Source organism: Scleropages formosus, chromosome 18, assembly GCF_900964775.1.
Source record: "Scleropages formosus chromosome 18, fSclFor1.1, whole genome shotgun sequence".
Lineage (NCBI taxonomy): Eukaryota > Metazoa > Chordata > Actinopteri > Osteoglossiformes > Osteoglossidae > Scleropages > Scleropages formosus.
The window spans coordinates 15156910-15184565 of NC_041823.1; the positions used below are offsets into that span (position 1 = coordinate 15156910).

Genomic DNA, 27656 nt, shown 5'->3' on the forward strand with positions numbered 1-27656 from the left:
TGGCGAACATTATCCATGGGAATACTGCAGAGTAAAAATGTTCATCTACGTTGTTCATCTAGTTTTCATTAACCACTTATCCATTTAGGTTTGTAGAGATCCGGAGCTCATCCTATCCCAGGGCCTAAGGCTAGACACGAAGAGGACAGGATGTTCGTGTGTAGCAGCACCCCCTCTCCTTCTCTCCATCTCTCCTTCTCTCTCTGCCACCCCCACACACACACACACACACACACACACACACACACACACACACACACACACACACACACACTAATCTCAATTTGTATTACAAATTGCAGCATGTATTTTAAATGTGAAGATGTGGAGTACCTGGAGTAAGTCCACAGGGAACATCTAAGCATTTAAATTCCACACACACCACCAAGGAGAGGGCTCTACCTGCTGGGGCACAGTTCCACCGCAGTAATATTATATTTTATTAATCTGTTTCCATTAAATGCCATTTCTTGGGCTTTTTTTTCTAAAAGATAATTGGGTGTTCTTCAGCTGATGTTACTCTATAAGGACAGTAAGTGGCACAGTTGTCTGCAGTGTTATTCCAGTTGATCTCCTATTCCAACAGTGTGTCAGACAATCATTAGCTTAAAGCTCATTTTCTTTCTCAGAATTTAGTCGGGCTGTGGGCTTTAAAGATGAAAGTTACTGTGTAATTGTGTGACTTCTAAATACAAATAAGCTTTGGAAAGTGGTCAAGAGTCAGTTTTGCCAGGAAAGCTTCACTGATGGGTTGATCGGAGGAAATGAAGAAGAGTTCTGTCAGTGGGCTCTCCAGCTGTTCCTGGAAATTATCGAAGGGCAATGGAACAGACCACGGGGTGTCCCCTGACTTCCACTCCGTGTGTGTTGTCAGCGCGTGGGCGTGTGCGAGTTAGCTAGGTTTGAGAGATCTGTATGTATACGTCTGAACATACGATATATTTGTATCGGTACATTTCTACATGACATCAAAAGTGTGTGTGTTCAATTTTTAGCTGGAGGAGGTGGATTGTTTGTATCGACTAGCTTCTGACTCATCTGTGAGTCCCTAAATAGCACACCCATAAAATCCAAGAGTACAGAGTGAAGAAAAAACTGAAAAGAGCAGTATTTATACTTGCTCAGTGTGTCTACTTGTTTTTCAAGTGATGCTCAACATTCCTACATGAGCGTGAGCCGCAGGACTGGGGAAAATTTTCAGCCTCAAAATAGTGCAGATAACTGAGGGCGCATTTTGCTGCTGTTTATTGATGACTGGTTTGTGTTGGATATCGTTCGTTTCCAACCGGTCCTCCTTTGTTCCTGTCTGCTTGCAGGCCTCTACACCAATGTGTCATTCTCTGCTACTTTGATATAATTTCCTCAGTCTTCACTAAAGCTCATAATAATGAGCTTGGAGTTGTATATTCTAATATTTGCATGGGTATTCAGCATTTTTCCAAAAATGAAGCCGTGCCGACTTAGCTATGGGATACAGTCCTTCTACTGGGTACTTTACTGCAAAGTTAAAGATGGCTGGCAATAATTACATCAATGCATGCATCCAATCAACTGTCGCAGAATAAATTTATGACTTGCACACACACACATTTTCAGAACCGCTTGTCCCAGATGGGGTCACGGGGAACCAGAGCCTACCCGGTAACAGAGGGTGTAAGGCTTGAGGGGGAGGGGACACACCCAGGACGGGACACCAGTCCGTCACAAGGCACCCCAAGTGGGATTCGAACCCCAGACCCACTGGAGAGCAGGACTGTGGTCCAACCCACTGCGCCACCACACCCCCTATGACTTGCATAGTTATGTAAAAACATGAAATGGTAATTGTATTTTACGCACGGTCCTAAAATCCTTTTCTTGCAAACTAAGAAACGGGGATAATTTGGTGACGCTGACCATAAACGTGATTTACTGCAGTAGGTGTTGATGGGGAGAAAAGATGGACAACTTGCCTGTGTAGTCATTAACCATGATGAGATCCATTAATCGTCCTCCGGTGCGATTTCTGTTGCTTTCTTTGGGCTCTTTGCTGAGACAGACTACTTGAGGACACCTGCATGCTAACCTCATGAGTCAAACAAGGCCACTTGCTTTGTGATCTGGAGTGGTTTGGCCACTTGGCTGGTAACAGTCACCCTGATGTTTTGGGATGGTTGTAGTTGTGAAACTCTATGAAAAGTGCTACATTTATAGACTTTGAGGCTTTAGACAAGTAGACTAGAATACTTCACTTCTAACTTTTTTGATGGAGAAAGACTGACTGTTGTACACTATGCCCCTGACTCCTTCATCCACCACCAAGCCTCAATGTCCCCTCTACGCTGTTTGGTTTCTGAAGGACTCTGCTGTCCTGCTCCACATGCTGCAGTGATGCTGAGCTTAGCCATGTGCTGACCAGCAGCATCAAAGCCCAGCTTTACTTATTGAATCTCAGTGTATGAAACACCCACAGTAACACCCTGGGTTCTATCTACATTGATTCATTTAGCTGATGCTTTTCTCCAAAGCATCTTACAATTATTTAGCCATTTATACAGCTGGGTAATTTTACTGGAGCAACTGAGGATAAGTACCTTGCTTGAGGGTACTACAGCTGGAGGTGAGAATCAAACCTGCAACCTTCAGGTGCAAAGACAGCAGTACTACCCACCACACTACCAGCTGTCCACTGCCTGACTCCCACAGAGAGACTGTTATCTGGTACAGTTATGTTTAATTCTCCTGACCTTTATGAACATACTTTTAGTCATTTTCTGTTTGTAAAGGGTTGCATATTAAGTTAGTCTGAAGGAGATTAACAGGGGCAAGGTTTGACATTTAGTCAGTGTAGTAGTTAGAGAAGTCACCTTGCAGTCAAGACTGATCCCACTGAGGTGCTGAGCAAGGTACTTATCCTGAGCTTCTCCAGTAAAAATTACTCAGCTGCATAAATGGGTAAATCATTTGCAAGGAGCTTAATACAGAAAACCAACATTGTATGTCACTTTGGAGGGTATTGTCAGCTAAACAAGTAAATAAAGCAATAAACCAATGAATAAACTACAAATTTTCATGGGAAGGAAATGCCAGATCACACTGTTGTGCTATATATCATTAAAACAACACAATAAAAACACTATAGTAAATGATCAGGAACACAAGCAAATTTCGAGGTGAAATATGCTCTGTGTGAACTTTTCTGTAATAGGCTGCGCTGTTCCAGGATGTGCTGATTTTGGGGAACGTCGCACTACGTTTTATCGGCTCTCTGAGAGGCACCGAGAGGATTAGGCGTCAGCACCGCGGACAGCTCCCAGGCCGGGCCGCTCGGGTACCTGGGAGGACAGCTTCGCCTGCATTGCAGCGAAATCTATCGCTCGCTGTCATCATGCAGATGCATTGCTGAGCCAGAGACAGCTGACGGGGCTCTAAGGTGTTTCTCCCCAGCACCACAGTCACCTTCTCTGGGGACAGAGGAGACCATGCACTGCGGTATTTGTACCGCAAGTCCTTTTCCACTCTCCTACTGCAGTGTGCTTGTGACTCTCAAGGAAGTCAATCCCAGTGAGCCCTTTAATGTGCCATCAAACTATTGAATGCATTATTTAGTGCGTAACTCCCAGTAACTCCATTACTGGTCTCGTTAATCAGTTGACCGTTAAGACGGCCTTGCCTCATGCTGCTGAACCCAATGTATTCCGCTGTTACTGACCCCTATGGCAGCTTCTAAAGCACCATAAATCCAATCTCCTCATTAGGCTGAGTACCCAGATACTGTTTGACAGAAGGAAGCAACATTGAGAGTTGGAGAAGGAAGCAAATGGGATGTAAATATAGTCTTTTTAGCCTTTGAGGAGGCAGGAAGTTAATGCGGTGGTGCGGTGGGTTTGGCCGGGTCCTGCTCTCTGATGGGTCTGGGGTTCGAGTCCTGCTTGGGGTAACTCGTGATGGACTGGCATCCCGTCCAGGGTGTGTCCCCTCCCCTTCCGGCCTTGCGCCCTGTGTTGTTGGGTTAGGCTCCGGTTCATCGTGACTCCGCTCGGGATGAGCGGTTTCAATCAATGTGTGTGTGGAAACTACTGCCTGTCTATTACACACCTGTGGAATTTTGTTGTTTTTGTTCCCCCAGAATCCTCAACCGATATCAGACATGACAGAAATATGTATTTCTTTTCATCCATGTGTTTTCTACAGTTATTGCTGGTATGAAGTTATTGTGGAGCTGCTCAGCAAGCAACGGATAAAACCAAAGAAACAGGCTGCAATCCAAAATCTGCATGTACTTTCAGTTTACCTTCTGCACTGGATAATGCTGCAATCTAAAGAATGTATCATTGCTGTTCTTATTTTTTGGTGTTTAGTACAACGTTCTACTTTCAATACCTTTGCTTTTCCAGTCAGAGACAAAAGAGTGCTAAACACACAAATTAACTGACTGATTAATTATGTTCCTGGGCTCAGGAACATATGTTTAAGAATCGTGAAACTCGCAGATTTTCAAGGTGTCTGCTATATTGAAAAAGAAGTGGTTTATTTTAGACATTTCGTCGACTCTCTGGAGGTACGTGTGAGATTTTGCCAGCATCATTTTTGTTTGTTTTAAGAACGAAATGGCCAAAGAACTAATTTAATGAGTTTTAGATTTTTCTGAGCTTGCAGTATTTTAAGCAGGTAACTGGAAGTGAAGAATGAGTCTGTTATTTTCAGAAGCACAGAAATGGGTACGGTATGCAAGAGCAATACTGGAGTAAAAATATTTTTACATTTATTCATTTAGCAGATGCTTTTCTCCAAAGCAACGTACATCTCAGCGGAACTATGACTTGTGCGTTACATTAAGAGAAAGAGACATAGCTGCAGATACACACACACACACACACATCTTCAGAACCGCTTGTCCCTCATGGGGTCACGGGGAACCGGAGCCTAACCCGGCAACACAGGGCGTAAGGCCGGAGGGGGAAGGGGACACACCCAGGACGGGACGCCAGTCCGCCGCAAGGCACCCCAAGCGGGACTTGAACCCCAGACCCACCGGAGAGCAGGACTGCGGTCCAACCCACTGCGCCACCGCACCCCCTAGCTGCAGATATTTTTATTTAAAAAAAAAACACTCAAGCAAAAGTACTCATTTAAAAGTCTGAGTCAAAATGAAAAAGTCAAAAAGTATCTAATTACTTGGATTCAAATTAGACTTTTAAATGTTTTGAACCATTATCAGTTTTAACAGCTTCAAAGCACAGTTTTAACTCACAAGGAAAATATATCTTTCCAAAAAATTTAATCTTGTCCACCTGAACGATATTGCTAATCATTATATGCAGCAGGAAGCAAAGTGGCTGGGACTGCAACCTTGCCCTCAAAGGACCCAGGTTTGAATCTCACCTCCAGCTGTAGTACCCCTGAGCAAGGTACTTACCCTAAAGTGAAATTACCCAGCTTTATGAATGGATCAATAATTGTATGCAGATTAACATTGTAAATTGCATTGGAAAAGAGAATCAGCTAAATGAATACATGTAAAAAGACTATTAGAGTCGTCTATACACAAGAAAGGAGCAACTGACCAAATAACTCAGTTCAAAAATAAAGACCTGTTAACATGCTGACATAAAATCAATTTTCAAAATATTATTGTCTTAGTGCAGTAGGCACAGCGGGTTTGGCCTGTGCCTGCCCTCTGGTGGGTCTGGGGTTCGAGTCCTGCTTGGGGTCCCTTGTGACGGACTGGCGTCCCGTCCTGGGTGTGTCTCCTTCCCCTCCAGCCTCACGCCCTGTGTTGCTGGGTTAGGCTCTGGTTTGCTGTGACCCTGCTCAGAATAAGCGGTTTCAGACAGTGTGTGTGTGTGTGTGTGTGTGTGTGTGTGTGTGTGTGTTCCTCAGCATTCACTTTGCCAGGCCGTGAATGAACGAGGTTGCCCGTTAAGGCTGTATAAGTCCCAGCACTAACCTCTGAAAGGTCTCAGTGTGGTGTGGAGGTTACATGTTGTATTCGGTGTTCCAATAATATTGGTTGCCAGCGTCCTAAAGGGGGCTGTGACGGACAGCCAACGCAGCCGGTGAAATATGCAGAAGGCAACAGTTGTGAATAAGGAGCTGTTGCTAATAGTTTACGCTTTTGATTTGTGTTAAGGACAAAAAGTTAGAGCATTAAATGTGAAAAATTCAAAACTAATGAGAATAGGGTGGGAGAAATGTAACGGAATAAAAGTAAATTTTTTCTTTAAGTATGCAATTAAGTAAAAATAAGATGTAGTACGGATGCTAAAATGTATTCCGAAAAGTAAAATTGTGGCAAAGTATCCACATCTTACCTCTGGAAGGATAGGTATGATTTAATGAAATTCTCACAAATTTTCACATACATTAACATTCTGCCAGCCCAGCAAGGTCAGTTTCAGTAAGAACTCATACTGAACGTGTAAGGAGCTGGAATGGAAATGACAAGCAGCTCTTTCGAGTCTCCTGCTGGTTGTTTCTGTGTTCATATGGTCAAACGTGGGATTGCGGAGGCGACGCCGAACTTCGGTGATTGTTTAAGAGCCGCAGTGGGCCGGTTTTCCTCTGCGTCTCCGATAAAGGTCTGCTGAAGTTTTGCTGAAGTTCAACTCAAAACCACTGGGAAAAGATTTTCACTCCTCACTGCTGTCAGTATCACTGCCAAGCCATTTTGTTTTAGCGTTTATTAAATATATATTTAGCTTCAGCTATTTGTGGAGGTATTGCAGTCATTGGAAGTATGTTTTTGTTTGTTCTTTTCCATCACAGCAACTTTCAATGTTAGTGATGTACTGTATAAAAAGCTACTTCCAATGATTTATAGAGCAAGGCTAATTCAACTGGAGCAATTGAGGGTAAGTACCTCGCTCAAAGGTAGTACAACAGAGGATTTGAACGCAGGCTCTTTAAATGCAAGGCTACCAATCTAAGCACTCTGCTACCTGATGGATTGTACATTTACATTTATTCACTTAGGAGACACTTTTCTCTAAAGCATCTTCCAGTGAACTCTATGTAGTGTTATCAGCCCACACAGCTTATTCACTGTGGTGACTTACACTGCCAGATACACTACTTACAAGGGGTCACTTATCCATACATCAGTGGAACACACTCTCTCTGTCACTCACACACTATGGGGAACCTGAACAGCATGCCTTTGGACTGTGGGAGGAAACCAGAGCACCCAGAGTAAACCCACCCAGACACAGGGAGAACATGCAAACTCCACACAGACCGAGCAGGGATCGAACCCACATCCTCTCATACCACTCGGGCATCGTAAGACAGCAGTGCTACTCACTGTGCCACCGTGCCATGCCGGATTGTATTTTTACTATGATTGTAGAAACATGTTTAACATCTTTGTCTGGGCTCTCTGTCTTTCATGTGCCTCACCAGGTCTCATTGTGTACCTGGGTATGATGGTGGGTGCCTTTCTCTGGGGTGGCTTGGCCGACAGGATTGGACGACGTCAGACTTTGCTCATCTCCCTCTCCATCAACAGCGTCTTTGCCTTCTTCTCCTCCTTCGTCCAGGGATACAGCACATTCCTCTTTTGCCGCCTTCTCTCTGGTGTTGGGTAAGAATCTGGCAATATTCTTGGCTAGTCCTTGCCTGTGTGGCACTGGATTAAAGACGCGGTGTGAAAGTGAGTCCTGTTAAATCTCCATCTAATAATTTTTAGAACGCGGTTGAAAAGACATATACTGGCATCGGCTGAGATGCACTGCTTGTTGGGATTGCTCAGCTCATCGTGAGCTCATTGCGGACTTTGTCTAAACAGTAAGGAAAAGAATGTGCTATCAGCTCAGTTCTCTTTCTGCCCCCCAGGATTGGAGGCTCAATCCCCATTGTTTTCTCCTACTATTCTGAGTTCCTGGCCCAGGAGAAGCGAGGAGAACACCTTAGCTGGCTCTGCATGTTCTGGATGATCGGGGGCATCTATGCCTCGGCCATGGCCTGGGCCATCATCCCACATTATGGTAAGAGAGAGCCATAATGGATCCGTTGCTCTGGCTGTCATCCCACATTATGGTGATGTACAGCCCCCGTTGTGGCTCCTTTCCACCTCATTAATGTATTTTGCCATCTGTTGTGGAGGTGTTTTTAGACAAACCTTTATATTTTACTGAATGGTTTTAATTATAGAAATGGAAAATAAAGTTAGTGTAGTACTTGTAGTATCCTCCACCATTTTCTCAACCATATGCAGGAGGCTCATATACCCCAACTATCTGACCTGAATACGTCCCTTTTGCTAATTTCCCCTCATCCTGGTAGGCTGGAGTTTCCAGATGGGCTCTGCGTACCAGTTCCACAGCTGGCGGGTCTTTGTGCTGGTGTGTGCCTTCCCCGCAGTCTCTGCCATCGGGGCCCTCACCACTATGCCTGAGAGCCCTCGCTTCTTCCTGGAGGTGAGTGGACCGCATGGCAGAGTGCCTGCTCTGGAGCCAGCCAACATAATGCAGCTCTTGAGTCCTTTGAAATACCTACTTTAAAAGACACAGAAAAATAAATCATGCGTTGGGGTGTAATGTTGTGGTCACCATACAGAAAGTGATTCGTGGGATGTGATCTGCTTGAAGGCTTGACCTGCTGGACTTGTATGATACCCCCCAGTGGAACTGACAGCATTGTGTGGAATGGACACTGTGCTTGTCTTCTAACAGAATGGAAAACATGATGAGGCCTGGATGATCCTCAAGCAAGTTCATGACACCAACATGAGGGCCAAAGGTTACCCAGAGAGAGTGTTTTCAGTGAGTTCTGCTCGGGAACCCTAGCATTTATTCTGTGTTTTGAAGCTCTGACTACTGTCGATGGGGCTTTAGAGACTTTCTGGCTGCTTTGTCTGAAAGAAAAGGACATTTCCATTACATTAATGAGCACAAATTGTTGTGGCTATTAATCATCTGCCAGATATACTTATCAAGGCATGTCAAAAACATGGAAAATTTTATTTCGGGTTTGGTTTTCCCCAACTGTGTTGTGTGCAGTAAAATATTTATGAAATGTCACAGATTGTTTTTGATATGTTGTAATAATAACCTTTTCTCTTTTGGGTAATGCAGTCAGCATTTTTCACACACAAGCTTAATTATATAATCCTTTGTGTGCTCTGTTTGCTCTGGTTTGTGAAAGGAAGCTAATTAAGATTAATTATATAGACCTGGAGTGTAACTTGCTGCCCTCTGCTGCATATGGGATGTACGTTGAGAAAGGTATCAAAGATGAACAATACAGTAGAGGTCTAGAACATTTATATGCATGGAGAAGGTCAGGAGAAAAGTGGGTCCAAAAGAGATCCACTTCTTTAACGTTAAGAGCGATTCAGCAGTTCTGAGTGAGGGCGGTAGCGCATTCCATCACATTGGAGCCAGAACCGAGACCCTTCGGACCTTTGAATTTTGAACCTCTTGGGCTGGAGCACCAAGCAACCAGATGCTGAGGAGTGTAACAGTCTGGTTGGGGTATAGCAGGTCCTGCAGGTATCAGGGAGTAGATACACTGACAGTGTTGTAGGCCATATCCAAGTCTCCAGCTTGATGCAGACAGCTACAGGAAGCCAATGGAGAGAGAAACGCTATGGAACGTCAAACATAACTTGTAGAGTGGCGTTCTGGGTCATCCGGAGAGGCTTGATGTCGAAGGCCAGAAAACCAGACAGAAGTGAAACTACGATAAAACAGAATCAAAATTTTCAGTGTCAGTTTTCGCCAGCCGTTTTTTTTAAACTTTACATTCACACACCCAGTCAAAATGCACGCACGCTTTGTTGCCACGATGAAAATTCAACTTGTATTTCTTTCCAGCACCCCGTCACTACTCTAGGTGCCTGTTTATAATGTGTATATGGAGCAGAAGGGACAGGGAAAAGTTGGTCACCAGTGGACTCCCAATGCAAGCATAAATTAAATGACACATAGTTATGTTTTTAGAGGTATCAGTCTTGAAGAAGGGCATTAAAGTCACCTAATAATTTCCCTCAGAATATCATTTCTAATGTGTCTTACATGCTGGTGATTACTGTTTGATATCTCACTCCACTCTGGACCCCAGGTTACCACCATTAAAACGGTAAAGCCTTTGGATGAGCTGGTGGAGATGGGTGGTGAGGCTGTAGTTTGGCACAAGCGCTGGAGGATGAAGCTCATGAGCGTTTTCCGCCAGGTACAGTATTGTGGGGAGGTTGGAGTCATGGTATGTGTGGTCATCACGTGTTCATTAGCACGGTGGCACAGCGAGTAGCGTTGCTGTCTCACAGCGCCTGGGCGGTGTGAGAGAACATGGGTTTGCTCCCCGCTCAGTCTCTGTGGATTTTGCATGTTCTCCCTGTGTGGGTTTACCCTGGGTGCTCTGGTTTCCTCCCACAGTCCAAAGGCATGCTATTCAGGTTCCCAATAGTGTGTGAGTAACAGAGAGAGTGTGTTCCACTGATGTATGGATGAGTGACTCATTGTAAGTAGTGTATCTAGCAGTGTAAGTCACCGTGGTGAATAAGGTGTGTGGGCTGGTAACACTACATAGAGTTCATTGGAAGTTGCTTTGGAGAAAAGCGTCTGCTAAATAAATAAATGTAATGGTAGATCATGTAATGCTTGCTTATTCTCTCCTGTTGTGTAGGACACCCTAATGCAGACTTTGTATAAAGTGGGTAGTTGCTGTGCACTGGACCTTACTATATAATTATTTCCCTTTTCTTCAGAGTCCTAGTAGTATATAAAGTACATAAACTTTGATGTAAATAACTCATGCTATAGTACAACACTTTTACAAACACAGTTTTTATCTTTCTTAACAGGACAAGTAGCAAGGTGCTAAAGCAGCTGTGCAGCACATCGCCTTGTGGCTGATTATTTTGACAGTTCTGTAGATTCAGTGGCAGTGTGTTTTTTGGTCCATTCAGGTGTGGAGCAATTTCCTTGCCTGCTTCTCGCCAGAGTATCGCCGCACCACCCTTATGATGATGGCTGTATGGTTCAGCATGTCCTTCAGGTGAGAGACATGTCGTTCCAGGTATGACACTGCGGAGGTTCCACCGAGGTCGCTCTGCTCTCATTGCGTTGCTAGATACGGTGCACGATTCGACACTATTTTGCACTTTTTTGCATAGAAAAACCTCATGATACACCCAAAACGTAGTGCAGTTTCTGTCCTTAATCTCTGCTAACAAATCTCTTAACCACAGTTTGTCAGGATAACATGGTAAGTTGGACACAGGCATCAAAATGAATATTTACAAGAATTTCAGTTTTTTCCTTATTTGACGTTACTGAATGGGAAGGAGACGGCTCGTGTTAATTTTGCCTCGCTTCTTGCAAACGCTCTACGTTTTTTAATGAAAATAGTAAACAGTTTTGTCATCTGTTTTTTACAACCCTTCCTGTTCTTTGCCAGTTACTACGGTCTGACAGTGTGGTTCCCTGACATGATCAAGTACTTGCAGAAGCAGGAATATTCCAGTCGCACCAAAGTTTTTATCAAGGAGAAGGTGGAGCACATCACTTTCAACTTCACCCTGGAGAATCAGATCCATCGCAATGGGGAGTACTTCAATGACAAGTGAGTTCTTCTTCTCCCATTCTGGAACGAGGGAGGACATCTGGGCCACTTCATTTTTAATGCCTATAAGTGACTCTTGTGGATTTGAAACAGTGTGGAACAGGAAGCCCATTAGCATTCTCTCATGTATTTTTATACTATTATTTTATCCTTTCCTTATTTACATTACAATGTGGCCACTTAAAGTGGAAATGTGCGACTGTTTCCAGTTTATACCTTGAATTTTATATCTGCGGGTTGTTTTGATTAGATTTCCTTTAATTTATTCAAGTTTCTTCTCTTCAGTTTGCTTTAAACTATGCTTGGTTGCTAAGCATCTGTACTGTAAATACCGTTGCATTCATGCATCCAATAAATAAATTATTTAACTGTTTCATGGCCACAATAAGCTATCATTCCAGTCCTGTTTGCTACGTTGGTAAAGGTTTCAAAGGCTTCTGTTTCCAAGTGTGCATCAGCCTTGTTTTCTTCATCAAAGGTTCATGAACTTGAAGATGAAGTCTATGCTGTTTGAGGACTCTGTGTTTGAGGAATGCTACTTCGAAGACATCACTTCCAGCAACACCTTCTTCAAAAACTGCACCTTCATCTCCACTCTTTTCTACAACACAGGTGCTATGCAGCACGTCTTTTTTTCTATACATGCCCCCGTACATCTAACACACTCTTCAACGCTCTGTATAGGTCACACTTGACTGCTCAGATGGATGCTGCCATCTCTTTTGGATCAGTCAGTTGCATCAACCTGCAGCTCTACAAAAAAAGCATTATGGAGAAGAAAGTTCATTAAATTCCCCCAGGGCTAATCCTACAAAGAAATGTAAAGCTTTGGTATTGATATGTTGACAAACTTTATCAATCCCCTACTCTTTGTAATGCTTCGGTTTATTCCGTGAATAGCCTCTATGCCGTATGAATTCTAATCAGTTTAGATAGAGGTAACCTAGCAACCTTCCCCGGTATTTATCTGGAACTGAGGATTGCAAACTGCTTGAACGGCAGTTTCATTTTGAGAAGGGCTGATTGACTTTTCAAAATGCACAAAAGCTTGCTTTTCCAGCGATGATTAAAGCTTTCGCTGTCTGATGATAAAAAAAAAAATAAATTCTATTTACCGTCCTTCATATTCTGAATCTTCCTTAGGAAACAGTAATTTGCACTGTGATGTTTACACACAAAGGAAAGAGCTCCAGGTTATAACATGGAAAAGACATTCTGAAAGAGCATGGCCTGCATTATGTATGATGCATGGATTTGTTTCCGAGTTGTAAACCTGCTTTAACGCGGTGCGGCTTTCACAGCAAATCGGGAGAGAGGTGTGTGTCATCAGAGACCTGCATGCTCAGAGAATATGGGTGGTGACACCGGTTCTAACTGGTATTAAACCACAGCGATCAGGATAAAACCGAAAATACTCTACCAGAGGCTAACTTTGATTTAAAAGCGTAAATGGTGCAGAATATCTTTCTGCCTGACTAGTTGCAGCTAATTAAATCACTGTAGACTTACCTAGTTACAGACAATTGTCCTTTTCAATTAGAAATATATGGCCATATCAGGGCTGAACTTCTATTGTTGAGACGCAATGAGAAATGCGTCATCCAGCCCAGTGCACATTCTCCTTTTCAAAGCACTCTTACGTAGAATTAGAATTGTTCCCCACATTTATTATGCCTCTTAAGATAGGCCAGAGGCCAGTAAACCTCCCTCTTCCGCAGACCTTTTTGAGTTCAGGTTCATCAACAGCCGCCTCATCAACAGCACCTTCCTACACAACAAGGAGGGCTGCATGCTGGACTTCAGCGATGAAAACAACGCCTACATGATCTATTTCGTCAGCTTCCTGGGCACGCTAGCCGTGCTGCCAGGGAACATTGTGTCCGCCCTGCTCATGGATAAGATTGGACGACTGAGGATGCTGGGTAAGTAGGAGGGACTTGGGCTGGGGTTAGGGTCGAGGTTAGGGTTGGGGTTAGGGCTCTCGGAAGGGCTGTGAAATGACAGAGCTCATTTAAGCAGCGGCAGTGTGTTTTTGTCACCTCCGGGAGGCATACAGCACCAAGCCCTTTAACCCTCCAACATTGGAGCTGAGTGCCTATTAGAAACACCAAATTTTTGCACAGATGATTGCAATGCAGTGCCATCAAATTCTAGTATTGGTTTTTGTATTATTTCGAATCTAAATATAGACACAGACGGAAATGGAGTCGTTTATTCGTTATGTTTATATTTACATGTCCTTTTACCAGGATTCCAGACTTAAAGAATAAAAGGCAGTTTTATTAAGAGACCATTTTGGTAAATAATGTGTGCAAAAGAACTATGTCAGTGTCTGTTTGTTCGTTTAATCTAATAGGTAGCACATTAATAAAAACAGTGTAAAAATCATGTTTCGTCCAAAGTCGTGTTTTAGGAGGTGTGTTTTTCCCGGCAGATGACAGACTCGTGAAAATTTCTGGTCAGAGTACAGCGGTGCGCAACGAGAAATGCACGTTAGGATTTTTACTTCGGTCAAATGCACCTTAGATGCATCATCCAGACTTAACGTTTTTTTCCAGTTCAGGTTTTTAATTGTTTCTCAGCTGAATATAAATGTGTGTCAACCACCTGATTATGAATGCGCTTATATTAAGAGCCGCTGAACTCTCTCCATTTGTCATATTTAACACTTTTCTCCTCCATCTGCTCTCGCCGTTCTGTCTCTCTCCTCCACAGCGGGCTCAAGTATGATATCTTGCATCAGCTGTTTCTTCCTGTCATTTGGCAGCAGTGAGTCTGCCATGATTGCCCTGCTCTGCCTTTTTGGTGGCATCAGCATTGCCTCCTGGAACGCCCTGGATGTTCTGACGGTTGAGCTGTACCCCTCAGACAAAAGGTGAAACCACTCTCGTACGCTCTTATTCTTATGCTCCTTCATTAAACGGCCCAATGTTCCCATTATATAGGTGGAAGCCCTTCCGAACAAGTTAAGCGCATTCTTCAAAAGTACAAACTCAGAGCCCTGCAACCTCTTGGATGCGACTCTGCGCGGCCTGCTGCACGAGGGCGTTGCTAGATGTGTTTTCTTCGTCCGCGATACACGAGCAGCTGGTCTTCTGCAGGAAAATGCTGAAAAGATGACCGTTTTAAAATATGCCTTTTGCTGGTGCTCTGTGCCAGGTGCTTTAAAACCGTGTCCCATAACTGTTGCTGTGTTTGAAGCGAACCGGTCCTCTTGCGGGTTTTGTCAAGATTTCTGAAATGTTTTCATGCACTGTATTTGCCCTCTGTTTTATTTTGCACTTTACTAGTAGTGTCAGTGCCATAGGATGTTGCACTTGTCCTCTAAAACACACACAGACACGCACACACACAAAGAACTGCACCGCAACAGGTGATGTAACATGGGCTCTCATGTAATAGCCCCACCTTGTGGCTATAGCTGCTCGATGCAAGAATTTTGTTTGATGAAATCAAGAAACGAGGTACAAATCATCACATGTTAACATATTTCGTATATACAAGAATTTTTAAAAACAGCTCTAAATAAACTGCAGTGCTACTATATAAATGATGCACGATTATGTCACCCTGCGAAACAAGTCAACGTGTTCCTTTCCATCTGTGTAGAACCACAGCCTTTGGCTTCCTGAATGCGCTGTGCAAGCTGGCTGCAGTCCTGGGCATCAGCATCTTCACCTCCTTTGTGGGCATCTCCAAGGCCGTGCCCATCATGTTCGCCTCTGGGGCGCTGGCTGCGGGCAGCTCCTTGGCACTCAAGCTGCCAGAGACGAGGGGTCAGGTGCTGCAGTAGTTAGTTGTCATGCGAGGTGGGTGGGGGGGCCATAGAGGGAGAATGACATTGAAAAGTGGTCTCACTGCGACCAAAGCCCATAGCCTTGGTCCAGTCCTAGGTGACCACTTGGGGCATTCAAGAAATGTCTGCCCTAAAACTCTCTTTGCCATCAGTATAACAGTTTAAGGTGAAATAACTTAATTTCATATTAATTCAACTTTCCTTTTCATATCAGTTGCCCTTTAAACAAATTCTGGGCAAGTTATTTCTTGAAATAATGTTGAATGTCATCGACATTGTTTTATTCCACTCAGTTCTTGCTTGCAATAGTATAACTGTCTCATTGACTGTGGTTGTGTAAGATTTGCAGTAAAAACGGTGACTTCTAAGGAATTTAGAACACTGCTAAGTGAAAATATCTTCACTTATTCACCTATACATACGTGATGTTAAACATCTGCTTTTATATTTGCATTTCGAATCTTAACAGTTGAGAACGTCATGGGATGTCTGCTGTGTCTAGAGGAATGTTTGCCGACTCATTGCGAAGTACTACTGCATCACATATGTTGTACAGCACTGTCAAAATTACCATTAGTTTATAGCCATTCAACAGCACTTTCTGTAAGAGAAAAATAGCACAACTGAAGTTGCCCCTCGAACCGTGGGCTAGTTGGTAGCTGAGCCATACAGATCTCTAAACAGATTCATAAAAAGCCACCCCACCAGTAGGCTACCGAGACGAACTCTGCTGAAATTGCAGTCCTTCAAGGTGGTTGTTGCTCAGAATCAAACTGTTCACCCCCTTTTTAGTGTGAAACAGTTGACTCTATCAAGCTATCCGATTTGTTTCAGTTCATGCCTTCATCAGAGGGACTGCACTTGTTCAGAAATGGAACTGCCAATTAATAGATCTAGAACATTCCACATGCACTTTGAATATGTTTTGTATCATTTTAATGTTACTGATCATTTTTAAAAGACATGCATATTTAAAAAAAAAGAAATAGTCGGTGAGCTTATGGTGAGGTCTTCGGATTTTTTTGTATACTGGTATGTTTTTTAAATGTACTTGAAGGTGATGTCTTGTTTCTTTGGGATACAGTCCATATGTGGTATCCTGAATCTTTTCTGTTCGAGTACAGGGTATATATGTTTACAGAACAAGCATGACATTTTCAGTTCAAAGCACATAATGGTTCTGTCTAACACAAGTGCAACCAGGATATTGCTCTATCGAACAAATTACGTCCTATGAATTGTTACTTTTCTCCCGTTTGCTTAATACAAATGAAGGGAAAGGATTACAGATAACGGCACAAATTATTGCTTGTCACAAAATCCCCATGTAAAAAGAACCTCTTTTTATCATGCATAACTTTTTGTGAAATTATTTCCAAAGTATGACGTGGAATTCTAATACTAGACGGAACCTTTAAATATTGTCCATGCACATAAAAAATACAACGAAAGTCGAGATTTCCAACAGTAGCCGAGTGGAGGTTGAGTAAAGGCGCGTCTTTTCTCGAGCCGAAGAGAGGGGTAGAACAGTTATTCTAAGCTTGCTACACACCCCTGTGATCGGAGCTGTACGCAGGAATGTAAAATGGGCAATAATTCATAGTCTGTAAAATAACATCATTGCCAAGCTAAAAGTGCAGCTCATTTGTGCTCTCTCTCTCTCTCGCTCTCTCTCTCCTGTGTACGTATAGCTCTGCCTCACCAAAACACAGTGACATACTGTAGATACATTATACATTATGGAGTAGAACTGTTCATGTACTTGTAACAGATAAAGAAAACACAGGCAAATCCACAAAATATGTTTCACAGACAACAAATTCAACTGAATTCATAGTGTACAACCATGGCTATTTGTGTGCATGCAAGTGTATGTGTAACATTGCATATATACAAATCTGTGAATTAAAACTAGTTAGTAACAGAACATTCAAGGAGCCGGAGTAAAGTAAATGCCTTTGGTAGTAAATACTGTATAAATTTAGCAGAAGTGCTGAGTTTACGATTCACTTTTGGTCAGCGTCATGTAGGAGGACCACAAATTTCCTTATGTATTTATATGTATTTATTTTGGTTTATTTGGTTATTTGTTTAGCTTTAAAGGCTGAGCTGTTTAATTGAAAATCAGTTCCTATATACAGCCAGATTTTGTCTGCTTTTTGTCCGACTTATTGTGCCAAGAAAATGAAAACCTGAGATATGTTTATACGGAAGAACTGTGTGTGTGTGTGAGAGTACATGGGTGCCTATCGACTGCATTTTTGTCTAAAAATGTTTTTCTTTAATTTTTTTATTTTGGCGTTATCTAATGGCAGTTGGATAATCTACCTGCTGTGGAGTATAACTTCTTTAAATATATGAAGTGGGCAGTCACGATTACTGCTGTACCAGCTGAGCAAACTGAGCTGGTTCAGTTTCCTTGCAGTGTCACAAACTTGGATTTTTGCATGATTTCCTACAGACTCCGGGAAAAGAGGGAAGGTGATAAGCAGGGAGATGTTACATTGCAGCCTACCAGTGTTTGCTCACGAAATATTGTGCTGTTAATTCTAGAATGTGCTGCAACTATTAAGGAAACAGTGAATTTTTTAAATTAGTCCAGTCTAGAAAATTCTTTCATACAGTCAGTGAGAGAAAGTTATATTTTTTAAATTAAATTCATCTTCTTGCATCGTTGCTTTCAAAACATAGTTGTACATATTTACAGTGGATATAACAGTGCACTCAGATTTATGAAGAAAATGTATACAAGTCCATACAGTTTTTTTAAGTTCTTTATAGTTCATTTAAACCTGTGTAAATAGACAGAAAAGCTAATATAGGTTAAAGAATCTGAGTATAGAGGCTGCTGACTTGCATGGTCAGCTCATACATTTGACTGAGCCCAGCCCCCCCCCCCTTGTATACCATCTGGAAAAAAACAAATACATCTAGTAGAACATGCTGGAAATGGTGGATGTATTTCAGGTGCTGCAAAGACATCACATTTGCAGATTAAGGATGTGTTATGTAACTATAATTCTTATATAAAAAGTTACATATTCCAGTACCTGATGTGGCCGCAAATAGCCTCCAGCATCTTTATTGATATTCTTGTTGCAACTTAATGCATGAACTGCAGTCCAACAAACAGAGAAATTGTGCTGACCAAGACAGCAGCTACACAGAATGACACAAGCAATTATACAAGCGATATAGACAATTTCACACGTATGCATTACTGCCAGTTCGCAGGATGATGAGTAATCATACAGCAGCCCACCGTATCCGGCACAGAATGAAAGACTGCACAAGGCAACATTTCAATATCACCCCACTTCTTACTCTGGAAACATTCAAGAGCACATGTAAGTAGTACTAATGTACCAAAGGGCTCCAGGCAATTCAACCAAACAAAAAAAGACTACTGTTTTATCTAGCCAAATGAATTATGTTTGATCTGATTAGCTTACCATTTTAGCACTAGGTAAAAAATAAAGTGTAGTTCACTGCTGTTCTTCTTGCGTAAAAGTGAAGAAACAACCCTATAAACAATTGAAAACACTTTGTGATCTACACTTAAGAAAGTAGAACCATTTATGATGCTATTTTTGTAAAGGCTTAAAGTCCCAGGTTTTGCTGCAAATTAGACACTCATTCTTTTTGGAAGCACAAACAAATCATTGCCATAATGAATATCACAATTTGTCTACTAAAAAGCTACTACCCTTAATATCATCTCTGAGCAGAGAATTAGTAATGAAGTTTTATTCTTATGACTGAATTAAAAGCAAGAAATGAATTTCAATATTAAAGTATGTCTCTCACATGCGCCAATATCATTTTAATATATCTTTTATCGGGGGGTGCGGTGGCACAGTGGGTTGGACCACAGTCCTGCTCTCCAGTAGGTCTGGGGGTTGAGTCCCGCTTGGGATGCCTTGCGACGGACTGGCGTCCCGTCCTGGGTGTGTCCCTTCCCCCTCTGGCCTTACGTCCTATGTTACCGGGTAGGCTCTGGTTCCCTGCAACCCCGTATGGGACAAGCAGTTCTGAAAATGTGTGTGTGTGTGTGTGTGTGTGTGTGTATCTTTTATCTTATGTGTTGTTGGTTTATGTAAGTAATAAAAGATGCTGATCTCAAACACTATTATGTGTAATGAAGCCACACCATAGGTAATATAAACCCAGGAAATCTCAGTGACGCTCCACAGACTATTACTGGATGTATTTCCAGTATATGTTGTGCTGCCCTGTTATGGCTGTTACCGGTCCTCACTTTACTGCATCTTTATTTAGACCGAGTAATAATCACAGGCGCACAAGTAATCAAAGCAATAACAGATGGAATATTTTCTCTGCTCTGCACTGCCCAGCCTATTTACAGAAATGAAGCACACTGAAAAGGTGTATACCACCCCAGGTGAAGTTGTGGCTCTTCACACTTTAAAGGTTCAGTAAATCGTCTCTTAACCAGGTTCTCCACAATGAAGCCCCAGGTCTGTCAGGTATGAATGCATTTCCATTATTTGAACATAACTGAAAATTAAACATAATCATTGTATTGTGCTGTAGAAGTTGTAGGTGTTTGTATGTTCTTGTATGTGCAAAAGCAAAAAAAGACAAAAAAACAACCTAACTGACTGAATACTATCGTATGCTGTCTTTAATTTGTGTGTTTTGTAAATTACAGTTTTAAAATGTGAATACATGTGTAAATGGTAATTATTACTAGATATAAAAAAAATATTTTAATGTAATATCTTCAAGGTACTGTATTACAGTTTATGTGAGTTTTTTTGGTTTGGGTTATTTGTTGAACATACAGGAATCTGCAGTCTTATGCTTTTCAACTTCCCAGTACCGCAGTGGAGTTAAACTAATACAAACTGAATAAAATACACGGATAACATGCAGTAATAAAGGTTCAATAAACAATCCGATGAGTGTTCTCTTTCTTTTCTTGTTTAAATTGGATGCATTTATACAGACCTCTTCAATGAAGACACAGGATAACAAAACAGAACAAATCCTGTATTTGTGTTGACGCGCAAGTCTTCCTGATTAGCCAGTACAAGTTACTATTTGTAAGTACTACAAAGTACCTTTGTAAGTGTTTAAACAGTACTGTATACAGACCACTCCTTTATTCTTTTTGCTGATGTTTTCTCCAAAGCAACTTACAATGTTAAGTTACCTAAAACTATTTACCCATTTGTCAGCAGTCTAATTTTACTTAAGCAATTTAGGGTAAATTCCTTGCTCAAGGGTAACCTTGAACCTTCAGGTTGAAATGGAGCAGCTCTAACCACTATATTACTAACTGCTCTTAATAAAAGCTGAATAAACACCGAAGGCCATGTAGACACAAACATACACAAGCGTTCAGGAGTGAGCCACACCAGGAGGACATGGGTTCTGTGTGTTTGCAGAGCAGTGATCTAAGGGTGGCAGAAGGGCAGGAGGAAAGACAGTGTAAATCCTGAGATTTACATACTCCTTGGAATTGGAGAGCACACAAATACACAGGAGCACTGCATGCTATTAGTGTTCATGTTGAAACATCTGGAAAACTAAGATAATACTTTTTTCTACACCGGAGGGAAATTCACACACAGTAGCTGAACATGACACATAGCAAGAGACATAGCACATAACAACAAAATGTGCACTGAAAAAAAATAACAAAATAAATAAAATCCACAACAGTTGTACAAGAATAAGTATATTAAACCAGTGCAACGACTCAAGGTATTAAATGAACTCATGCTAATTACTTTCCAACTATTTGAATTATTTGGATTATTAAAGTTATGTCAAAAGATTTACCCCCCCCCCCCACACACACACACACACACACACACACTTTCAGAACCGCTTGTCCCATACGGGGTCACGGCAACACAGGGCGTAAGGCTGGAGGGGGAGGGGACACACCCAGGACGGGACGTCAGTCCGTCGCAAGGCACCCCAAGCGGGACTCGAACCCCAGACCCACCGGAGAGCAGGACTGTGGTCCAACCCACTGCGCCACTGCACCTCCAGGTTTACCATTAATGACAAAACAAGTACTCTTCATCCAGGTTCACGGTAACTAAAAACTACAAAGACCAGTACCACATACGACTCCCTCGAATCAAGGTCTGCGCATGCGTCCTGCGCTTTTCTCGCTTACAAGTGCGCAGCCGCAGCTGAACTTCAGCAACGGTGAGATAAGTAGCTACAGTGAACAGGTTTTATGATGCCTTACGAGATTGATGCAACTAAATATAAGTGCTTCTTTTTCTAAAAAAAGTATATTTGCGTAGAGTTATGAGCAAGTGTGTATTGATGTCTTGCTGACAGCTTCTTGCTAATCCCCTGTAGCTTGTGACTCTGTGTGACCAGACAAATTTTATACTACAGGCAGCCGCTCAGTACGTCTCGTCTGCGCCTCTGCAAGTCTGGCCTTCTTCAGAGAGTAGTTAGTAGTACCAGCCCTGGTAAAGTACTGCTAGACAGTTTATTAGCTTGGAGTAAGACAAGGCTTGGCCTTTCAGACGTTGGTAAGATACCGAGTGTCATGTGAACCCCGGGAAAAGCAAGGCAGCGTGACACACGTCACGTCACCTGCTTTTCCTGCTCGGACCTCGGTTCGCTGAGGCGAAACTGCGCTTAGTTCCGGGCCCTGATTTTCAGTCCATTTGAGGCCTCAGCCTGTGAGAAGCGCGAGAACAACGTGCACGTGTGAGAAGTGGCGCAGCCGCGCGGGTGTACAGTAGTAACAGTGCAAAAAGTACTGGAGCACATGCGGTTACAGCGAAGTCAGGTGCCATGGCATTTCGTGTTTATTTAAATCAGCAGTTTTGTTGAAGTTGTATGAGCTTGAACCACCAGGCTCAATATCGAATATCTTGATAATTTAAAAAATAAAAATATTCTCAAATTACAAAGCAAAACTGGTCACCAATTTTTGTAATCGATGAATAAATCTGAGGACGAGGCAACTTATGTACTTATCCTTAGCAAAGAAAACCCCAAGAGTTTGGAATAGTAAAATCGGGACGGCCTGATTTAAGACATCTGAAATATTGGAGACATGTCTTATGTTGGATCTGCTTCGCCTTTGGAAATAGAATGCTATACCTGCCGTGTGACTCAGATTTCTTGCAGTAGCCATTTTCATTTAAAATCTTAAAACATGTATTTTCTTATTTTTTAATGTGAAATGTTGTTTTAAGGATTATTTTGAAACGTGAACATTTTTAGTAATATGTAGTATAGTGTAAATATTAAACTACACAACAGTACATATACTGCGTAATTGTATAATCAGTGTAGGGATGGAAAGTTATTGCAGTAAGTAATGATTATTAAAAAAGAGCAAGGTGTAACTCAAATGTAATTTTTTGAATCTGGAGTTAATGATTCTGATGCATGTGGTATGTTTACCGAACAGATCATCGCGCACTGGGTATCTCAATGCAGGTTCAGGTTCTACTTTTTCTGTCGGATGCGAGTTGAGCTATTGTCTTGTCTGGAGTGATCCGATCCAATATCCTTATTCCCATTTGACCCCCCCCCCCCCACCCCAACATGTCACCCAAGTGTTCTGCTGATGTTATTCATGCTGTTCTTAAGAGGAAGCGCCAAAGCATTACATTAACCACAAAAATTGAAATTGTGAATGCTGTTGAAAGAGGTGAAAGATCCATTGATGTTGCTTGCTGTCTTGGTCTTCCTCCATCAAGTATAAGGACCATCATTCAGAAAAAATATGTGACCAAAAAGATGGCTGCTGTGAGTCCCAAGCATTCTGAGATGAGAATAACAAAGGAGAGACCAGAAATTATTCGAGAAAATGGAAAAACGTCTTGCTGCCTGGCTGCAGGACCACCATGTGCGGAATATCCCTGTAAGTCTTGGCCTCGTTCAAGAAAAAGCTCTTAGACTATATGACAACTTAAAGAAACAAATGCCTCCTGCAGAAGCTGCTGTGTGCCAAGAATTTAAGGCAGCCCGTGGGTGGTTTCATCGCTTCCAAAAGCGCCATGGCTTTAAGAATGTAAGAGTCCTAGGGAGGGCTGCTAGCGCTGATACCCAGGCTGCTGAAAAATTTCCAGAATACTTGGAAAAGATAATCAAGGAAGGTGGATATAGCCCCAGGCAAATTTTCAGTATGGATGAATCAGGACTGTTTTGGAAGAAGATACCTACAAGGACTTATAACTCTGTAAAAGAAAAAACACCCCCTGGATTGAAAGCAGCCAAGGAACGTGTCGCATTGTTGTTTGGTGCCAACGCTAGTGGTGATAAGAAGTTGAAACCTTTGCTGGTGCATCGTTCTGAAAACCCACGAGCACTGAAAAATGTTGTCAAGTCCCTGCTTCCTGTTGTTTGGAAGTCCCACCAAAAGGCATGGACAACAAAACAAATCTTTCAGGAATATCTTGTTGATCATGCAATTCCTGAGTTGCGTGACTATTGCAAGGAAGAGAACATGGACTTCAGGATACTGCTGAAAGATTCGTTTTGTGGTGTACTGCAGCCACATGATCAAGGCGTCATTGCCTGTTTCATGGCTAATTACCATAAAGAAACTTTGCAAAAATTGATTGCTGCAACAGGTGATGGTGACAAAACTGTTGAAGAATTTTGGAAAGACTTCACAATTTTAGATGCTGTATACATCATAGGCAGAGGGTGGCAAGCTGTTACACAACAACATATTAATAACGCTTGGAGAACTGCATATCCTCATGCTTTGTATGAGTTTGAAGGATATGATGAGACTCAAGTACACAAGGAACTTGTACAGCTCACAAATGAAGCACGAATCAATGTTAAGGAGGAGGATGTAGAAGAGTTGATTGAGCCTGACAGTGTTGCTTTCATTAATGAGGAGCTGGAGGAATTTGGGCAGTCATTTGAAGAAGAGAGTGTTGAGGAAGAAGGAGGAACCGCAAAGAAGTTAGCTGCTGCTGTGGTCAAAAAATTATTAGAGCACATTGATGCTGCGGAAGAAATAGTGATGCATCATGATCCATTTTGTGATAGAGCTATACAGTTTTCGAGAATTGTGCAAGATGCAGCATCTTGCTACAAACTTCTGCTGGAGGAAAAAAATAAACATGCTCAACCTGCATTAAATGATTGTTTTTTTGTAAGAAAAATTAAGTGTGCCACTTACGGACATGCCTGCTCCTGGACCCTCAAGCTTTCAGAAAGAAAAACTGGAAAAAGAAAAGCAAACAAAAGTCCGAGTGATAGAGCTTCTTCAAGGGAAAAAAGAAGAAGCTATGGATGTGCATGTTATCCAGCTTGATGCGGAATGTGATTCTATGCTTAGTGATGGGGAATCACAAGAGGTGTTTGAGAGATTTGAAGATGGTGAGGATCCAAATGATCCACCTTCTCTCCTTCTATTCTCTTCTTCCAGCTAACTTAAAACAAGACCTGCATCTGCTCATGACAAGCAAGGTTCTTTTTTTACAAGGTAAGAGGTATTTGTTACTGTATTTTTTAAAATATTTTGTTTGTGGTAAAGTATTTTAAACATTTAATTTCAAGGTCAAAATGTTCTGTAATAGTTTTTATACTGAACTATACAAGCCAACTGTAATGTATTTAAAATGTATTAAAGGTGCATTTTTTCCTGTAGTGTGTTGTACATGAGGTCAGTTTTTTTAAAATTAAAACAGTTCAAGGATATGTGTATCTCCACAAAATGTTTTGTCCAAGTTTTTTTTTTTTTTTTTTTTTTTTTTTTTTACAGAACTTTATTTTAAAACTTTAATGGTATAATCAAATAGCTTAATTATAACTGTATCAAACAGGTACATTGTAAAAGATGGTGTTTGAACCTCAAAGCATATATTCTTCCATCTAATATGTTTAAAGGTAACTTTTGTTTAAATATAGATCTGAGTACTGTACAAACCCAGAAGTGCTTTCTGGAGTTGATGTAACAACACAAGCTGTGAGGAGTGTATATGCCCAGCTTTACTGCATGAACTGCCTAATCCTTTGTCAACAAAAAGGCTGGAGTTTACTGTCTGAACAAGCAAACTTGGCGTTCACTTTAGCAATGAAAGCAAATTCCTGTTTTGAGAGTAATGGCCAGAACAACATGTGGGAGGAGAGTGGGAAGGCCCTGAAAGTAGAAAGTGTCAGATGAGATGAGGAATGTGTAAGGCTCTGCGACCGACAGAGGTGGCAGTCTAGATTTAACTGCAGTAGTAAGGGCAAAAGATGTGTACAAAAATGTTTTGGGAAAAAGTTGATGCCATCTGTGACATCGCTGCGCTTCGGACAGAAATATGTTTTTAAGCAAGACGGTGATCAGTCACACAGTACATTTGGCGTGGAAATGTTTTCAAGAATATTGTCCTTCACTGATTGGACTGAAATTTCCTCTGAAAGACTAATTCCATTGAGCTTGTGGATGACATGGAAAGAATGTTAACACAAATTTTTTTTACATGAAATTTTTGCTTGAAATTTGTGCCTGGTGAAACCAAACAAAATGTGAAAAACGGAAACTCAGTTATTTGACAACAATTAAGGCCAAAGTTGGAATATCTGAGGACCACTGTCTCAACTTATTTCTATTTCTCTTATCTCAGTATTAATGTTGTTTAAAAATTTAACTTGATTAGCAGAAACAACTTTGTTCATTTTCCCTCAGAATTTCTCAGAAATGTTCATTAAGATGGGGGTGCGGTGGCGCAGTGGGTTGGACCACAGTCCTGCTCTCCGGTGGGTCTGGGGTTCAAGTCCCGCTTGGGGTGCCTTGCGACGGACTGGCGTCCCGTCCTGGGTGTGTCCCCTCCCCCTCCGGCCTTACGCCCTGTGTTGCCGGGTTAGGCTCCGGTTCCCCGTGACCCCGTAAGGGACAAGCGGTTCTGAAAATGTGTGTGTGTGTGTTCATTAAGATGCTGTGATTTATCCCCGCAAATTTTCAACAGGAATGTGTTGGTTAAAAATGACACCTGAGCTACTGTACCTGCATTTGCTCCAGTGTTTTTACGCACTGAAATGTTAAGCGTCAAATCAAGGGTCAGTGTTACTTAATTTGAAATGCAGATATTTTATTTGAATGTTCTCGCTGTGTTAAATATTCTCACATTGAGACCTGCCACTATTGGTCAGAGTGACAGAGAAAATAATGATGAGATGTTTCTCTACAGGGTGAGCTTCCAGTGCTGTCCAGGTGTGCCATCAGTCCTGTCTTCTGATGCTGCCTCGTGTCCTCTGTTGCACTCGATCTCCTCTCCGTGTCCTTACCCTTGCTTGCCGCGCTGTTCCTGTCCGCTCTCAGATGGATGTCAAGAATCCAGTTGAGCGTACCATACGGACTAAGCTGACCCAGGTCCTGGCTCCGGAGCACCTGGAGGTTCTCAATGAGAGCCACATGCATGCGGTCCCACCAGGTTCTGAGTCACACTTCCGTGTGCTAGTGGTGAGTCAGCGCTTTGAAGGCCTGTCCTTGCTGCAGCGCCACCGTCTGGTCAATGAAGTGCTGCAGGACGAGCTCAGCAACTGCATCCATGCACTGGCCATCCAGGCCAAAACACCCCAGCAGTGGCAAGGAGACCCCACTTTGGCTAAAAGCCCACCGTGCCTGGGTGGCTCTAAGCAAGACAGCAGTGTGGCTGACAAACTGAAGGCAGGTCGAGATTGAGTCAGGCTACACTGGTACAGAACTCTTCCGAGCTCTGTAGGATTCTCAAGGTCACAGCTTAGATACATGGGAGTAAACATGGAGATGAGGTGGCTATACATGGGTTCTGTCAATACAGGAGTTTGAGGTCTGTTTAATACTTTACAGTTTGAAAAGTTGTGTTTTGAGAAGCTGATTTGGAAATATTGAATTCCCCAGCATATGTTTATTATGTTGCTTAGAATTCAATGAAATTCTCTGAATAGAGTAGTTTGTGCGAAACCACTAAAACAACTGCGTTTTGTCACATATTTGCTTTGGTAAATTTGTTTTAAAAAAAAAAAAAAAGGATGAATGTGACACTGGTGTATGCTGACATTGTCAAAGATGATTCTTTTTTTTTTTTTTTTTTAATGAGTTAACCTGTCCATATTTTGTTTGTCTTAAAAATGTTGATAGTTATGACAATAAAACATTGTTCCGAGTTACTGTACTTCTCAGCCTGTTTACTGCTTTGTTATATAGTGATGTTAGTGACATTTTCTTAATTGGGTAACTAAGCTGAATTTTTCATTACCACTTTGACATTTAACTGTACAACTAACTGTAAAGGTAACACTAAATGTCATACTTAATGTATCAACCTTTTTGCAGGTTTATACAGTATATACGCATAAAGTGGAAAACTAAATGAAA

The 27656-nt window shown here is 42.0% G+C and overlaps 2 protein-coding genes across 8 annotated transcripts in view; both read left to right on the forward strand.

Moving 5' to 3' along the window:
- sv2a (synaptic vesicle glycoprotein 2A) overlaps positions 1-19208 on the forward strand; it is a 34884-nt gene extending 15676 nt beyond the window's left edge. For both annotated transcript variants that reach the window (XM_018739740.2, XM_018739741.2), the window contains exons 3-13: positions 7381-7561; positions 7813-7964; positions 8263-8396; positions 8652-8741; positions 10042-10152; positions 10889-10977; positions 11380-11544; positions 12023-12156; positions 13263-13466; positions 14260-14419; positions 15154-19208. In XM_018739740.2, the coding sequence (XP_018595256.1) occupies positions 7381-7561; positions 7813-7964; positions 8263-8396; positions 8652-8741; positions 10042-10152; positions 10889-10977; positions 11380-11544; positions 12023-12156; positions 13263-13466; positions 14260-14419; positions 15154-15337 (1604 nt within the window). In that variant the 3' untranslated portion in view covers positions 15338-19208. The remainder of the gene's footprint in view (positions 1-7380; positions 7562-7812; positions 7965-8262; positions 8397-8651; positions 8742-10041; positions 10153-10888; positions 10978-11379; positions 11545-12022; positions 12157-13262; positions 13467-14259; positions 14420-15153) is intronic.
- A 2256-nt stretch (positions 19209-21464) lies between these two features.
- Positions 21465-27453, forward strand: bola1 (bolA family member 1). Of its 6 annotated transcripts, XM_029259791.1 has the most exons (4): positions 21533-21613; positions 22051-22052; positions 24738-24794; positions 26488-27453. In XM_029259791.1, exon 4 carries the CDS (start codon positions 26535-26537, stop codon positions 26979-26981), a length of 447 nt encoding a protein of 148 aa, XP_029115624.1. In that variant the 5' UTR covers positions 21533-21613; positions 22051-22052; positions 24738-24794; positions 26488-26534; the 3' UTR covers positions 26982-27453. The 6 variants fall into 6 exon arrangements, 5 of the variants coding, with proteins under 5 accessions (XP_018595198.1, XP_018595199.1, XP_029115624.1 ...); XM_018739682.1 differs by lacking the exons at positions 21533-21613; positions 22051-22052 and adding an exon at positions 21465-21526; XM_029259792.1 differs by lacking the exon at positions 24738-24794.
- Positions 27454-27656: the final 203 nt, after the last annotated feature.

What these genes read in the sequence shown, in the direction of transcription:
- bola1 (XM_018739682.1), top strand. Translation starts at nt 26,535, where the DNA reads ATGCTGCCTCGTGTCCTCTGTTGCACTCGATCTCCTCTCCGTGTCCTT.